The following is an 18482-nucleotide window of genomic DNA, read 5'->3' as shown; positions in this document are numbered from 1 at the left end:
GCAGAGGAGAAAAATTTATGATTTTGAGTGTTATAAATCGACGGATTCTTTCTTCGTGATAACCTTCTGAAATTTAATATTTTACTAATATTGTTAAATTAATCAATCGTATTCATATACTATATCGTTAATAAATGTAAATTTTTGCGTGAGAAATGTATTAAACAAACATTTATTTCAACGAAACAGCCATTAGAAGAAGGAAAAAAAAAAAAAAAAAAAAATAGAAATTCTAAACACTTGTGAAAAAAATCAAAAATTCATGACATGATTGAGATTCAGATTCACTCACTTTTAAATGGTTTATTTATCAAAATTAATTAGGAAAGCAGAAAGAATTTAATTAAAGTCGTCAAAAGAAAAATTTCTTAATTTTTTTAAATTCTTTTTTTATTTTTGTCAATCATGGAGGGGGAGAGGGTTGTAGACTTTAATACAGTGACGGTCAGGATTTATTTATTTTGTGTGTGTTTGTGTTAAAATAAATAAATAAATAAACTTCATAGCAAACATTACACTGATGGCTTGCGTTATGTAAGAATTGTTATAAATTTCGTTCAAAATTATTTATTTTTAATGCAATTTCACTTTTTTGTATAAGATATAAATTAATTCTTCATGTAATTTTCAGTTTATGTTTTAGTGTAACGATTCGCAACTTAGTGTATCTATATTCCGCACAACTATGCAGAATTTGTCAGAAAAATTCAGAAGCCGTGAAATCTATACTTTTTATCAAAATCTAATTTATTTATGTACGATGACTCTTACGCGATTTATAAAGCTTATGTTCTTAAAAATTTATGTAATATGTTTTATTATATTTTCTTTAACTTCATTTTCAAAAGTTTTATGTAATATTTTTTATTCCAGTAGATCTCAAAAAAAAAAAAACTTTTAATTTTATTTTTGAGTCTTAATATTTATTTTAATTCTAAAATTTATAATTTTTCTTACCCCCGCTTACCCGTCGCTTTGTACAGCTGTTTCTATTTAAAGAATAACAAAATGCTAATTTTTTGAATAGGAGAGAAAATGTTTGCGTTTGTAACGGTCTGTAGTAACTAGTATTTATTTGTTGTTTTCGTTTATCAGTGTGCCAATGCAGATTAGGAAGGTGGGTGGGAAATGGCCAGTGCGAGAGAACTTTTCAGGAAGCGTAAAGGTGAAGCTATCTTACGGAGCGCCGAAACACAGCCACGTGTTCTTTTAACTCAAGGTCCCACAGTCTGGAAGCACGCCAAATGTTGGCGACGACTTTCGTCATGTGCTCGCACGTGGACACGTGAGACCTCGATACGTCCGTCACGTGCTTGGCATGCACATTGATGGTAGGGTTGCAACATTTGGCAACTTATCCCTCCAATATTTATCACCTCCATTCGACATTGCAAGGTGAACGCTGCTGCGATCATAAATATTCTTTTCCTTTTTTTAATATATCTTTTCTTTAGAAAACTGTTGGTCTTTTTGGCGACTGTTAATCATTATTACAATTTTTCTTCGAGCATGAATAAATTAATTCACGTTAAAAAATTTTTTTCAAAATTTTATTAAAGTTAATTCCATTTTTTTAACTTTATATTATGCTTAGGCTAATGAAGCTAATATATTATGCAATATTAAGTATTTAATTCATATTATAAATTCAAATTCCATTCTAAATTCATATTGCTTTAAAAATCAATATGAATTGTTTTGTTAAAAAAATAATTAAGGTGATATTTAATCTCTAAAATCTAAATGAAATTCTAAGGAAATAATTTTTAAAATGCTGGAATATATACATATATGTAATAAACTCACTATAATTAATAATACTAACCGTAACACACACACATATATACACATACATTCCTTCCATCCTTTGTGTATCGTTACACTTATGTGTTATCTTTTCAAAACTTATTTATCAGTTAATAATAGATTGATTTAATGAAATGGATTCAACTTGTGTAGCGTCACATGATAAAGAATTTAAAGGAAAAAAAAAGTAATTTCGAGATTCCTTCATAAAATACGTAGAGGATTAAGTCAATCAAGCTAAAAAGTACGAAAAAGATTAAAATAAAAAATACTTTTTAATAGACAATAAAAGTATTTTTAAAATTTAAATTTTTTTTATTAAATGTATTCAGTTTTGCTTATAAAAATTATAATTATATAAGTTAAAAAAACCTAAACATTATTTCTAAACTACTGAATAGCAAGCGTCTTGTTCAGTTACTAAAATACTTGAAGCTTGTCTTTATAGACATCGGAAAGTATTCATTTGATCGTAACAAGTTAGAAAAAGAAATGTACCGTTGCAGGCTTTTTTCATTGCGTCATTCTTATTCTGATCATTGGATGTATTAATTTGATACCTCTTACATTAAAAAAGAAAGAAATTGAATTAGTATTTTGGTTCATTAGGACGTATTTTGGTTCGTTGCGCACATTCTTGCCAGACTGTGAAAAGGTGGGGGCTTCTTAACGTACCGGTGTTAATCGACCAAAATCACGTGTAAATAAATGCCCTTCGCATGTGCAAAATGGGAATCACGCTATTGAGAACTATGCGAATCGGGGACAAGGTCAATTAGTCAACTGTGTTGATGACGTTAGGTTTGCTATTGAACTTGAGACTTAGTGAAATAGAATTCGGTATTAGCTCACTACTAGAGACATATTGATCCTCTTGGTGTGTTTGCTAATCTAAAAAAAGCCCTCATCTGAAGGTTAGGTGCTAATGACAAATGTGCAATGATGATGGTGGAGGTTGTGTTTTTAGCAGATGTTCTGACTAACCACGAAATGGTAATGGTTTCTTGAGGATAAAACTTTTTAGTTGTAGTCCTCTTTAAAAATTCTATTACAAACTTAATTTCGATTGTTATCCAGTATTATATTTTGTTTTTTGTACTTTGCGCTGACTACCCCGCAGATTTCATGATTCCGCAGTTCTTTTTCAAAACCACTGCGAGAGAAATTTATAAAGACGCAGTTGTGTCAAATAAGAAGATGAAAGTAAGTGTTAATTTTGTTTATTAATTTTTTTCATTGGATTTTCATTATCTGAACATTAAAATTCAAAACAAGAATTTGATATTTTTTTATCTTGTTTTTAGACTTTAAACTTTTTGGATTTGAAGTAGACAACTTGCTTCAGATAAGCAATCATCAGTTGTTTGCCAATTGTTAAAATAAGTAAATTTTAATTTTTGAAGATGTTGGAACTTGGAAGTTGCTTTTAGAAAGAAAAAAAGGAAAGAAAAATGTTTATTTAAAATCATCAAGAATATAAATTATTGCCTTATTTTATCTTTCTTGAAATGCAGTCGATACTTTAATTATTAAACGTAATCTGTTAATTTAATTAGCTATTTTATAGAAGTACTGCCTCATAAATTCAGATAAATTCTATTTCTTTATCTGATATTTCGCAGATTTTTTTAAATAAAAATATACTACATGAAACAGCGGCAATTTTTAATTAGAGTGCAAATTTATCTGGGACTTTTTATCAAATCATTTTTATAACACTGATTATTTATTCTTCAAGTATATTATCATAGTAAATTATAAAACCTCCTATATGTGGACTAGTATTTTGTTCTTCAGTTAATAATAAAATAAGCGACCTCTAGTGATTTTGATTTGAATTGTTTGTTTTATTTATTTATGATTGCAAAGAGTCTGAAATGTATTGGATTCTTCTAATATTATTATTTCTTAAACTTCCTTCATTAAAGACTTATTTTTCTTTTTTGATATCTTTTTGCACTCAATCTGGGTACAATTATCTAGGCTCTGGCATGCAACAAAAATCATCAAATTTAAGCACTGTATACTTTAATAGCAAATATAGAGATAATCTTACAAGTACTTATAATAATTATTGGTGCATTTTTATTTTGTAAGATTAAAGCAAAAGCATTTATGTATCGTAGAATTTCATTTTGAAATAATGTTTAAACCCTCCAGAGCAGAGTTAATTGCCGAAATCTATAACTTATAATTAATACGATACTTAACGATAATTTATAATTTTTTTATTAGTTTTAACATTTTGCATACATATAGATTCATTAGCGACATTTTTCTCTAAAAGATTGCTGCAATATGAAAAAAATTATCAATTTAAAAAATATATAAAAGAATTTCTAGAATATCAACATTAAAAGAGATAACCTACTTTTCTCGTTAGTTGGGACTTCAATTTTATCCTTTTTTATAAATCTCGAAACGAATAAAAGGAGAAAACAGGTATTAATCTTCGAAATTATTTTCTCCATTAGATATCGAACGTTATAAAATGTTTCGACGATATCATTGGAAAGAAAAAGAAATAACTGTTCCGAATTCTATATAGTTGCCGCTTAATGAAACATTTTCGAGTTTTCTCGAAATCAAAGGAAATATTTCTATTAGAGTCCACAGAGAGATACGGTGAAAAAAAAAAAAAGAAAAGAAATCTAAATGGTTTTTGATGTAGATTCCGTTTGCTTTCTCTTTCCCCTCTTCAATACATAGTTGGCGAAATTGCTTTGGCGCAACTCGGATCCTCACGGTAACCTCGATACGAACAAGACAAGAGGAAAGTACGCATGGACTTACCGCGGCGCGTTCGTTATATACGACGAGAGTGTTCACTAAGTAAAACCGCATCGAGTTTGGGGATTATTGTAACCTGAAACATCTTTCTCTCATGGTCGTGCGTGCATCTCGTGCCAACTTGGGAAAAACAAAATTTGGATAAGCTTTTTTTGTGTGCTTGTGTTTTTCTATATGGTAACTCTTAACCTGTTGAATGAAGGACTGTGAAATTTCATTGAGAAAAGTGAGTTAAATTACTTTATTTAATACGCTGATTGAAAAATGTATTTTTATTGACCTTAGAATATGGTTACGCTATTAAAATTCAAAATTCTGAATAAAATGTTCTTTTAACATCATGAAGTTTATTTGTAATATCTATTTCAAAAGTAAAATCTTGTTTATATACGCATATATTACTAATTGGTTTTTATATTAGACCTTATTTAACTATAGCGATGAATTCTCCTTGTAAAAGTCGTTAATTTAAAAACAATATTAATACTATCCTTGATTAAATGGATGAAGCTAAAACAGTGCTGAGGCTCGTCTCTAGATTTTTCTTGCCCAGCAGAAGTGGTTTTAAAATTAGGTGGCATTAAAATTCGTAAATAATGAACGTACAATCCGACCTGCTTTCTAAGGAATTTTATTGATTCTAAGTGCATTAAGTTTGACTGCAGTATAAAATGAAACGAGATTTCTTAACCCCCCCCCCTCCGGTGATCCATTTTCATCTAAAAAGACTTGTAAAATCTGAAAAATATATAATAAAAGAATATATGTTGTAATACTGGGATCGCATTAAACACTAATCCACAGTTTAAGAAGTCGCGATTTAAAACAAGGTTCTTTGATGAAAACAGTAAATTTCAGATAAAAATAAACAAACTCAAAAATAGCGGGAGAAATCGCGATAAAATTTAAAAGGTGCTGATTTGAATATGAAATGCTATAAAATTACGAATAGTATATTTATCGAGTACTTGAATTCTGTAGTAACCGCAGGGCCGGGCCACTCAAAAATACTGTCAACTTAAATTAGATTTCGAATTTTATTGATTATTAAACTTTATATGTAGCAATTTTTTATTAAAAATATGTTCGTAATAATGTCAATGAGATATGATTTTTTGTGATAAAGTAACAAATAATTACGTAAAATATTTTTCACAAAAATACTTTCTGTAAAAGTTGTATGCTTTGAAGAAAAGCAATCTTTCATAAAGTTTAGATTTCAAGTAATTACTTTCTGTGATGTATATTCTGGTTAGCAAATTAAGAACAGAACTTGTCGGCTAAAACGACTTTGAATTTCAGGTCATTGTTTGTTAAAGAACGATAGAAAGTGATTGAAATCTGACCTTGAATAATCGAATTGTTCAGTCAGTATAATCGTATTCTGATGGCACAGATCTTTTCGATTTCAGGTTATTAAAAACAATGACGAATAATAATTGTCTAAAAAGTCTAAATTGTCTGTTTTTTATAAAATATTTACTGACCTCCAGTTTTAAAATAAAATCTTCGATTTATCAGGTGCTTACTGCATTTGTCTGTCTCTAAAGATATTTTATAATCTTCATCTGTTAAACCAATTTTACATTATTATTTTGAAGATAAATGAATGACTTTTATAAATTATAGTCCAATTTATTGTGTGAACTTTTAAATTTAAATGGCTGTTTTAGTATTCTGTTTAAAATCGGAAATATATATATATATATATATATATATATATATATATATATATAATAATAATAATAATAATAAAACGATAATCACATAATAAGTGCTATCATTAAAATAAATGGAAAAGATCCCAATCGTTAAAAGGGAAATATGTTTGAGTTAAGTGCAAGTTTCCTTGCACTTAAAATGGCTTTTATCATAGAGATCATAGTACGGAAGCCCGTTGACTCGAGGAAAAAGTGCGATAAATTTTACAGGCTCCGTGCAACAGATAAGTGCGCTGAAACGAGACTTTTTTTTAAAAAAAATATTATCATCTATCATCGTCTTGGAAACCATGATAACGCCGAAAAAACGTGACTTAATACGAACTTCAAATTCCGAAGTTTCACTTTGCGACATCTGTCGTCATTACTTTTGTATATCAGTCTGCACGAGTTCGGCAGAACTCAAAACGCTGATTAAACCAGTTCGAAAGAACAGACGGTTAAGTCCTTGTTCAAAATCAGCTGCTCATGTTATCGGTACGTAATGTTGCGTGGTTGCAAAATTGCATCTTGTTTTGCAATCTTTTAGTTCTGTTGTCCGAATTGTCCCTGTTATGATGGGAGAATTTCCCTACACCTTTTTAATCGCTTTTGTTGTTCTAAAAGTGTTTGCTCGCTTCAGAGTAGATATTATATCGAGAGGTCGTTTGTATCAAACAAATTTTTGGAGGCAAATTTGATGTATTGCGGATTATTAGCCATTTTATTACTGATACTTTTAACTGCCTGATTGGTTAATATGTGCTTTTGCAGATAACGATGAGAGATGTTCGAAGTATACGGCCATCAGATTTAATATGAAAAAAATTGCATTATTTAAATTTTTGATGTGAATGGGGTGGTACAGAATAAAATTCATTTTTTTGCTTTTTAATCTCGGTATAACTATTGCTAATGGAGCAAAGGTTTGACTAGATTAATGAATATTTGAATTATTCTAAATGAATGTACTCTTAAACTTGTACCATCTATACGAATGTTATCATGAATGCTTTGGTATCAAATATAGTCAAAATTAGCATAAACAGACAGTGACAGGCTAATAATGCTAAAATGTAGAATAAATAGAAGCAAGCAAATTTAATTATTGACGAATTTTTTTAATATGACTTTTGACTGAAGAAGAATTGCTTTAAAATATTATTTAAGCTTTATTTTTATGATACATTTATTTCTTACTTTAAAAATGGCATATTAAACTTTGTTCAGAAATTCTTCCTCTCTCTATCTTATTTCTATTTTAATATTCATTATTATTTAACGGAGTTTTAGGATTAAATTGATTAATATGTTATATATGGAAACAAAACAAAAATTGCACTCTCAATCCGACCGCTTTTTAGAATTTCGGAAACATTTGTTGCGCAATTCGACATCGTACCAACAATAACAAAGGCCAGTCTCGTGTCGTGTTACTTGATTATGCAACTATCATCTAAGGATATTTTTTTTTAAAGTTACAAATATGGAATAAGTGGAATTTTGCTTGTTAAGATTCATTCCTTTTTTTTTTTAAAAAATCAAACTATAATATTTGAGCATGACTTTTTTTAAACGACTTCTCCAGTGATGCTGATAAATTTTTGCTGGATTCATTGTTTATATTTCTATAAATAATTTTCTGTTAATTAACATTAAATGCATTATTTTTTCAAAGCATTTTTAGCTGGAACTTGGAATTTGAAGGATATTTACCAGATCTGTAATTGGGCTAGCAGGACGTCACCTAAAATTTCATTTCGAATTAAGAACCAATTCTATAAAAATGTTTTCCATACAAATAGCGTTTTCCTTCTATTTTCGAATGGGTAATCAAACATGTTCTGCAAATTCGTATACGATAAGATGATTGATAATATGGACTAAGATTTCGTTTTGGTTTTAATTCATCCAAATATTAATTGAGAGCTGGGTATATGTACTTCAGGCGAAATACCTCATGATGGTATTATGATGTCTTTACATAGAACCTGCAATGCATTGTGCCATAGTCAGTTCAAAATCAAATCTGTACATCGATCTTGAGTGTTTTAATTCTTATTAATATAATATTTTTATGGAGTATCGAAAATTGTATTGGCCTTAAATAGATTCTTGCGATTCAAGGATGAATATATAAAAAATACAATGAGTAAAAGGACAATTAGATTTGGATGGAGGAATGTTTGTTTGAATCGGCAATCATTTTCATAGTGATTGCTAAATGATTTCTTGCGAAATTAGACACTTCAACCAAAATAACTTGTCAAAATTTTGTGTACTTATTTTTCTTGATGTATTTATTCATTATGCCTGGAAGAGACGGACTGTATTGTGTTGTGGTGGCCTTTTTTTGACTTTCAGTCTGATGTACTGAAGGCCAATGCCATTGTATTATGAAGGCCGTCACGTCTCGTCACAAAAATGGCGGTTGTTTTTGGAAAAGAAAATATTGCCATGAAACTCCATTCGACCTCAAATTATCCGTGGCCTTTGAGGGAATAGCATAAAAATCACGAAGTCCGTTTATCCACGAAATTGCTTATTTCCAGGTTTTGACTGAAACCGTTGTACTATCATTAAAAGTAAGAGAGAGGGCAGTATACCTACAATTTGGAAAAAAATATTTTCCTCATATCAAACCGATAACTGTATAAGTATCTGGAATGAAACCTCAATGGATATTTAGATTTGTGAAGATTTTCTTTCCATGTGAAAATTGTTTTGTATGTATCCTTAAGATACATACAAAATATAATAAATCTCCCCTATATGAATATTTTTATTAATCTACATGAATTTCATTTGCTGGATTACTGAATATTGAATATTACTGAATATTGTTCAGAAATTTGTCCTCTCTACATTCTTATTTTTTAAACTCATTATTATTTAAGAAAGTTTTCAGGTTAAAATTTTTAATGTCCGGGTTAAGCTGGGTAAATATTATATTAGAAATAAATGAATAGCTATGCCGAATTCGTAATCAACCGCCTTCTAGAATTTCGAAAACGTTGTGCAATGAATGTATCTTGTCAATAACAGCTAAGGTCAATCTCGTGACATGTTACTTGATTATGCAACGATCAACAAAACAGATTTTTTTGTTTATTAAAAAAACAAAAATTTTTGCTTTTAAAATTGATTATCGCTTGATAATGCTTGAGTTAATGATAATGCTAACTTAATTGATAATGCTTGAGTTAAAACGTAAAATATCATGTTTATTATGTAATTTTATTATTTATTTTTGTAAAAAATCGATGAATAAGAATTGTCTTTCTCATAACATTTAAAAAGAGACACAAAAAGCCGACTTTGATCATTTTATTGCAAAACTTTTTTTTAAAATTAAGAATGACTGAAACTTTTTTTTTTAAATTAAGAATGACTGTATTCTAATGGTTTGCGAATCATATCTGTGATAATTCATATCTGAAAAAAAAATATAGTGAAAACTATATTTCAAAAGAATGTATTCTGCTATAAAAAAAGGATTCATTAAAGGTTAATTGTTTCCTTAAAAATATGCAAAAACTTCAAGATATATTAGAAATCAGCACTGAGATGAAAAAAAAAATTAATCTTTTAACTGAAAAAAAGATTAAATATTGCACTTTCTACATTTGTTGTTCCTTTATTTATTAGATTGTTAATAATAAGCGGTTTTGTTTTCATAAAAAAAGATAAAATTTTTGTACTTTGTACCTTCATTGTTTCATTATTTATTATTGTATCAGATTATTAATCGTAAAAAGTACAGTAATTTGCTTTGTTGTTGGGGGCCAAGTTTTTTGGAGCTTACTTTTTCTAAAGTTGTGGGATTTTATATAAAATTCAGATTAAATCTTTTAAAAACCAAATTTTCAAATCCAAAAGTTCACAATTTTTCTCCAAATTGTTTTTGATGTTCTTACATAATTCAATTAATTTTTCTAATTGAGTTTATTGTAATGACATTGTTAAAAATTAAATTATTTCAATCGTAAAATAAACAAAACAGGAATATTTAAAATTTTTAGAGTAATTACGTTTTCTTCTAAAGATGCGAGGTGTAAGACTCGGTATGATATCGTAATTACTTTCCAAGTTAAAACAGGCAGCAATAATGGGAAGCGATGGGTATGGATTATGAAGACCCCGAATTCCAGACTTCAGTGGGAAAACAAAATATTAGTGCATTCATTTCACTTTTTAAGACCAATATGATGAGTATGCAGGTGTGCGTGTGTGAGGGGGGCGATACTGTGTTCTGGACACCATTTAATCTTGCTTAACCTCAGAAAACGTGACTGACCTGACCGCAGCATAAGCATAGACTTGTTTTTTAACTCATCTTGCTGTAATCTCTGTACTTTCATAATACAGAGAATTTCAATGAAAAAATTGTATGAAATATTATCAACTATGTTTCTAATGATTGCTCTGTTTATTTCCAGGACCCGATGTCGCATCGAATTATTGAGAAGCGGCGGCGGGACAGAATGAACAACTGTCTCGCCGATCTCAGCCGTCTTGTGCCCACTAACTATTTGAAAAAGGTACTTATTTAGTTAGATATTCATTCGGATAAATTGAAATAACGTATTTTTAATTATAATCTGGATGATGGTCCACATGTATTTTAATCCACGATGTCTTTCTTCTCAGGGTCGTGGCAGAATAGAAAAGACTGAGATCATAGAAATGGCTATTAAACATTTGAAGCATCTTCAAGCGCATCCATGCAAAGATCCAGGTGAGTTAGAAGATGGTTAAAATGTTATTTTTAATTGTGATGCTATGATAATAAAAATCGCCAATTGAATCATAAATCAATCACATTAGTGCGCAATTATTGGAAAGTAAGTAATTTAAATACAAAAGAACCATATATTTACTGAGCCAAACCGTTCACAAATTAAAAATTGAAATAATTACAAAGCGATGAATAAATTAAGATTTTCCTATGGTGAATGTAATTTTTATAAATAATTAGCGTTTACAATTAAATATTAATTACTTATAAAATTTACAATTATGGTTATCTTGCTAAATGCATAGGTTCTAGCGGAGTTAATTTTTTTATTTTAAGATTTAGAATAAAACGCTACTTCTGTAATGATAATAATGTTAAATTATGTTGATTGACAGATATTTCAATTGCTTTGAGTTTTTAAGTGGAGTTGAGCTCAGTTTGTGTGACCTCAAAATGCTAGATAATTTTTCGTGAACGGAAACAAATCAAAATCGTCTTTCCCATTTGAGCGGTCCGTTGCGAAATACTCACTTTTAGAATTCAAGTATGCTCCTGGAAATATCTGGCCAGGTCTTTCTCGAATTCGATTTGAGACAAGTCTGGGCTCATAGGGTTTAAGATGGAGACGTCAATAATTCAAACATTAAAACTAATTCTTAATTCGGTTGGTTGTTTCTGGTTTTTATGGCTATAATTTTGTAACCTTAATCGGAAACTAAAGCATTGCTTAATTATTCATTTCTGCGTACATGTATGTATGTATATTGTATTTACTAATTAATCTTTCGTTCTTACAGCTAATTGCGAAGTAGCTAAAACAACCGAACAGGATCACAAACGTCAGTATAGACTTGGATACCACGAATGTATGTCGGAAACAGTTCGCTTTATGGTAGAATCGGAAGGCTTATTCTCAGGAGATGGTGTTTGCGTCAGATTGATCAATCATTTGCAGAAGCATTATGATAAAGTTGCTGGAGGTAAAGTATTATTATTTTTTCATTGTGTTTAAGAAAGAAAAAAATATTTTAATGACTTCTAAATAATTTGTCATATTCTTCATTTATACTTGTTTTTAATCTAAAATAAAGATTAACGTTATTAATTAGACATACTGGATCATCTTGTCATTCATTTGAATTTTAAAAATAATGTTTTTGATCTATTTTTTAGCAAGTTACGTTACTAGGTTTTTTTAAAGCTATTTCATTAGCATCAACAGGAAGTAGTCATTTTTTCCCCTTTATTTTTTCCATAAATGCTAAATTCTAACCATTGGTGAATTTTTGTATATCTTTATAAAATGAAGAATAATCTCTTTGTTAATGCAGTTTGTATCATTACTTTATGAATTTGATAAATATAATGTAATCATTAATTGTGTTTTTTTTTAATTTCTAGGTTTGTGCTATACACAAGCTTTAGGTATGATGATAAGCGATGAAACTAAACCTCAAGTTGCAATGGAAGTGGATAGTCGTTCGAACTCTTGTTTTCCATTAGATAACTGCTCAAATGGTGCAGTTGCTCCGGAAAATAACCACGTTTCCACTTTTCCGTACGAATCTAAGCCAGATGTGCCTGACTTGAAACAAGAAATCGAAAACAATTCTCACCACTCTCAGCCACCTCCACCTTCCATCACTCCGGTCAAAGTAACGAGTCAGTTGCGAGAAATGTTGCAGAATCCTGGTGTTCCCAAAGATCCTTCAAGGAATAATAGTAACAGCAGTAACAATGGCAGTATCAGCAATCGCACTGTTAGCAACGGTAACAATAGTCCTCCGTCTCCTGTGCCTATGCCCGTACTGGTCGTTGTACCACCATCCAGTCAGAATGAAACTCCTAAAACTGAAGAAAGTTGCTACAAATTTAAGAATAATATCAAACACAGGTTTAACGCCGACTTGAGACATCACACGTCTTCTCCAACAGACAGTCACCACTCCGATAAAATGTCTTTGCCGGACGAAGATCATAACAACAATAAAATCCACATGGTTGAGCCATATCCATTAAGATCTGGACATCCACCGCCTGGTCATGAAGATCGTTTGGTACATAATGGACTGTGCTCTACTAATTCACACACCGGTCACGCATTCTCTCCATATCCGCCCAGCCACCCACCACCAGACCACGCTGTTAAAATACCTGAGCGAGTGAACCATTCAGAAGGTGTTGGCCTACCTTCTTCATACAACAGCCAACACTGGGACTCTCATGCTGAAACGGCAAGCAGTTGTGGGTCGAGTTCAAGTCCTCCACCACCACATGCTGTTCGATCCAACGGCAGCAGCTCTGGATACAGCACAAATGGTGAGAATAATTCTTGTCCTACCATGCTGAAATCCAGCAACGGCCATCATTCACCAACTTTATCTCCATACCCGCATACTCCAGATCGATTATCGAATCGATCGCCCAGCCCGCTCCAAGGACAAGGCATGCCGATTTTTGCTTTACACCCCAAAGGTACTTTTTACATTCCATTAACTGTCGATGCATCTCTGCTGCTTCCTTGCATGGCTGGATTGGACGAATTGGCCCCCGTTCTTCATCCTATTAGCATATGTGTGAATCTGAGCTGTCATTCCTTGAAAGTTGAAAAGCTCAACGGCTCTTCCGCTTCTCTGCAGTACCGATCGCATTCCTCATATTTGATGGACAAATTCCACGATCGCTATGTCTATCCTGAAAAGCCTCTCTTTTATCCATGTCCTACGAGTCCCACAAGAAATGGCTGCACGTAAGGCATTCTCTTTTCACATGACTGTACTTTTTTGGGAAGAAAAGGACTTCATGTTCTCACTCTTAGTTTTCCATTTGTTTGCAAAATCTCGTGATAGATTCATTTTCATATTGAATGTAAATTTGTTGGAAATATATTTGGAATTCATATAAATGAGAGAAAAATACATTTTTTCGGAAATCAAATTATGTAGACAGAAGGTATTTGAAAGACAGTCGAAAGTGTTGGTATGTCTTCTAGATGAAGATAAGTTGTGATATAAACTGCGTAGTGCATTGAATGTCGAGAGGCTAGTTCTGCGAGAACTCAGGCCTTCATGTATGTGATAAAAAAGTGGATTTTAATCCGCAGTTTATTTTACTAAGTAAAGATTACATTATTATATACATAAATTAAATATCGACGATTATCTGAATTCCATTGTTTTCAAATAATGGAATTATATTTATTTTTGAATTGAAAAAAAAATTAAATTCATTTACAGTAACATACATGCTATTGTGATGTATGTTACTGTAAATCAGTTATTATGAAATTTTATGAGAAAGTACCCAGCGTGTTCAAAATGTCTGGTGAATATTATTTATTTTGAATTTGGGTATGGTCTTATAGTTTAAAAAAAATAGTTAACTGATATATTAATTTAAATATTTTTTTACCTAACTTATTAAACATCTGTTATGTGATCTGGAGTCAGATATTGAGCTTTGAAAAATTGTGCAGCTGGCTGTATTTATTTCGCTTGAAAGCATTCATGCTTTGTATGAAATGAAGAGCTTTTCATTGAAGATTCCATTTCTAAATTCTTTATTCTTCTAATCCCTGCGAAATTTATATAAAATTCTTTATTGTTATTAAATATTTAAAATGTTAACTATTTTATTTGGGTTAGTATTTGTTATTTAATGAAGAAGAAACTGGTTTGTGTTGCCTTTAAACTAAGGTGTTAAGAAAGTGAGAAAATGTATGGATCTTATGACGCTATGTAGCTCATCTCATTTGCAAGTGTTACAGGAATTGTAAAATAATCACAGTTTACTCCGAATCTTTTTTGCTTGTACATTGTGCTATCTTGTATAAAATATGAATGTGTGTTTACTGAACTTGTAAAAATTATTTCAATAAAGTAAATATTCTGTGCCATTTGATGTCGTGTGTCTTTTAGTTTATATTTACATACTACCAATGCATGTATTCAGAACTGTGAAACATTGAAAATAATGTTTTTTTTAAATCAGTTGTTGTTGATTAAAAATAATAACCTTTCAAAGCAGATATCTGATTTTTTTACAACGTATCATTTACAATATAATTAAAGTTATTTTTTAAAAAATAAAATTGCAGAGTTAAAAAAAAGCAAAGCAAAAAAAAAAGTCAATATAAATTCAGTTGCTTTGCTGTAAAAAAAATAAATAAAATTAAAATGTTTGTAGTAATAGCTAAAGAATTTTCTTAGTGAATTTGCGAATATCTTTAATCATAATTTAATTTACTAAAACCGCAATTAAATATTTTAATTTACTGAAAAAAATTAAAAATATTTGATTTAATCCTGAAGAAAGTGATTCGTTTGATAAAGCGGATCGTGTTATTCTGTTAAAACAAATTAATTATCAAAATACATATTTAAATTATATGAATAGGTTATATTGAAGAGTATCTAAAGATTTGGAAGTAAAATTGCATAAAATTTCATTGCAATTTAATAAGGAAGAAAAGCATGATAAAATGGCGGCCGTAAACAAGAAAGTTAAACAGTAAAATTGAGAAAAATTTTACTACGAAAACAAACATCATCCCAGAAAAGTGAGCAATTTTAATTACTTTAACTGCCTGAGAAGACAAAATTCCAATATTTTTGTATAAAACCTGTTTTTAAGAAAATGAAATTTGAGACGGTTAGTCTATGGCATAATCATTGTATGTCATGCATTTTGCTTTCACTATTTCTAATAAAAAGCATCGGATTTCTAGATAATTTGTTCGAAATATATCTAATTTTCACAATTCATCAAAATCAAAAATCAATGGCGGGACTTTCAAAATGAACGAGGCGAGATGTTACAAAGATACTGTTATACAACTATGTTACTGCACTTGTATAATGGATAAATAGTTACTGTTACATAATATTATTGCATAACATACATCTACTGTAATCATTAAGTAGGAACAAATGATGAATTTTTTCACGGAAAATATAAAAAATGAATAAATAACCAACAAATATATTTTTCACAATTGGATTTTTATATTACACTCTATATTGAAATTAAAAGTAATTTGCTGCACTTTCATAATGCAACATTGTTTTGGTTGTCAAATTAGATCAACTCCGATGCGTGCAATCGTTCACTTTATATGCATGTCTCTTTGCCTCTTTAAAAAAAACATACCGCTTTTAAATTAATAATATAAATATATAATTTTATTCAACGTTGGAAAAATTGAACCTATCTCTTAAGCTCTTGAAGTGAATTTCCTTTAACATGCATCAAAAGGAAAGATAGACAATTGCATAAAATATTTAATATTTCATTTAAAAAAAATAAAGATAAGGTAGAAGAAGTATTTAAATGACTTAATTTTTGAACTCTACTTTTTTGGAGTGTACTTTTCAGTTTAAAGCTATTTCAAATTTAAGTTTATTCTTTGAAGCCCTTCAAGTATTTGTTAAATTAAATAACACAACTGCTCCCCCTATCTCTCTTTCTGTAACCGTACATCTACAACATATACAAAGTTACTTTTTTTCCTGTTCCTGCTGCCATCTATCGATAAGTAAGTAAACGATTTCTTTTAACTGGTAGTCAGCAACTTGAATAAATTTAAATTGCGTGCGAAGGGGGGGGGGCAGCTAGCATTAACAAAGATTATCATAGGGTTTTTTTTTTTTTTTTTTTGTAAATAAAACTGAAGATTTTCTAGAAATTTTACAAATTAACTGACACCAAGTTATCTTGAGAAATCTGTAAAACCAAAGGTATTGCCAAGTTGTTTGGAACGGAATAGAAGAAGCTAAATTTTTTTGACATGCAGTCGTTTTAAATTTCGGAAAAAAAAAGAATCATATAAAATATAAAAATATATCATGCCAATATCGATAAAGTTATATAAGTGAAAAAATTCAACTCTATCAGGTATTTTTTGGGGGAAAAAATGCGTTGACAACAAAGCAACTCTTTAAAATGAATTATTGTCATTAAAAAAATATCAGTTCGTAATATAAACACATTCTTCTATTCAGCACTTTTAAAAAGACAAGCAAATAAAAACAATCCTTTATATATATATATATATATATATATATATATATATATATATATATATATATATATATATATATATATATATATATATCAGATTTAGAAAACATTGTGGCAGATTGTGATGAGAACCTGGGACCTTGTGGTTCGCAGTCCAGTAACATGACCATGATACATCAGCAATTGCTCGGGTGACGTAGCTGTTAACTGGCTTATAAGCTATTCACTACAACATAATGTTAAATTGTCAACCAATGCTCTCTTTAAAGTTTAATGTTTATATTTAGAGCCAGTTAAATTATGTTTATCTCCTTAAATGTTATTTTTTGTGCAATACAGACAATTTAATATGTGTTAGGACTGCTAGATAATAATAATTATTACAATAGTTTAAACATAAACGGCAATATATTTTTCTCATCATAATGAAGCAGTTAATAACCAACATAAAATAATTAAATTTAGGCTTTAATTACATGAATTAAAATATATATATATATAATAGCTATCAAATATTGTGAGGAAATTCCTTCAAATATTGTGAGGAAAATATAACTGAGAATTTTAAAATTATCACATTTAACTGACTGTGATAAAAATAATTATTTAGTAATCGAAAACTGATTTTGAAAAGTAAAAAGACAGCATCAATAAATTCCCAATCTTGTATATCTTTAACGGTTATACCAGGATGTTTATAATTCGAAATAATTTGTAAAGCACTAAACTTTGTTGAACAAAATGTAATTTTAGAAGAGAATATATAATCGAATGAAGAGTGTCTAATTCCAAATATTTCATTAATTACATGCTAACATATTTATAAGTTAAACTTCAACCTTGAACAAACGAAACTATTACACAAGGAAAAGATATCCTTGTAACTTATAAATAAATACACAGCAAAAGATTATCGCTACGTTATGAAAACAAATTAATTTAGAAATCAAATAATTATAAATGTATGTCAAAAATGTATGCACACACCAATTATTAAAGTTTTCATCAGCTATACACCATTTATTTTCACCTTTTTAGTTTTTTGTGTAATGAATGTAATGAAATTATTAATGTTCAGAATTTATTTAATGATTAGAATAATATAGAAAATAAGCCATTGCGGTGGAAATGTTCGTAATTTTTCCGCTTTTCTCCACTTACATACATTTTCACCTTTATAAAATGCCGCTTTTTTAAAACAGTATTATTACGTCTTTTAAAAGACCATCGGATGCTGAATTTTATTTAAAAATAAAATGTACTTAAAACATTTACAAGAGAAATAAAAATACTGCGAAAAGTACAAAGACGTCATTTGAGGCATTATTACTATAATTTCCCTGTCACACGTTTTGAAATAAAGATATGAAATGTTCTGTCCTTGTCATTCTCATATTTTTCCTCATAAAGATAGGTAAGATGGCCAAAAA

At 29.5% G+C, this 18482-nt stretch overlaps 1 protein-coding gene across 2 annotated transcripts in view; it reads left to right on the top strand.

Moving 5' to 3' along the window:
• The window catches only part of LOC129957202 (transcription factor cwo-like), a 54583-nt gene extending 39654 nt beyond the window's left edge, over positions 1-14929 (top strand). Inside the window, exons 1-5 of one of the 2 annotated variants that reach the window (XM_056069428.1) lie at positions 4590-4822; positions 10736-10837; positions 10947-11034; positions 11832-12014; positions 12436-14929. In XM_056069428.1, the coding sequence (XP_055925403.1) occupies positions 4793-4822; positions 10736-10837; positions 10947-11034; positions 11832-12014; positions 12436-13787 (1755 nt within the window). In that variant the 5' untranslated portion in view covers positions 4590-4792 and the 3' untranslated portion in view covers positions 13788-14929. Of the gene's footprint in view, positions 1-4589; positions 4823-10735; positions 10838-10946; positions 11035-11831; positions 12015-12435 lie in introns of those variants that run through there. The other variant, XM_056069418.1, reaches the window with a different exon arrangement.
• Positions 14930-18482: the final 3553 nt, after the last annotated feature.

This window comes from Argiope bruennichi, chromosome 2 (assembly GCF_947563725.1).
Source record: "Argiope bruennichi chromosome 2, qqArgBrue1.1, whole genome shotgun sequence".
Taxonomy (NCBI): domain Eukaryota; kingdom Metazoa; phylum Arthropoda; class Arachnida; order Araneae; family Araneidae; genus Argiope; species Argiope bruennichi.
This window is presented reverse-complemented; position numbering and strand designations above follow the sequence as displayed.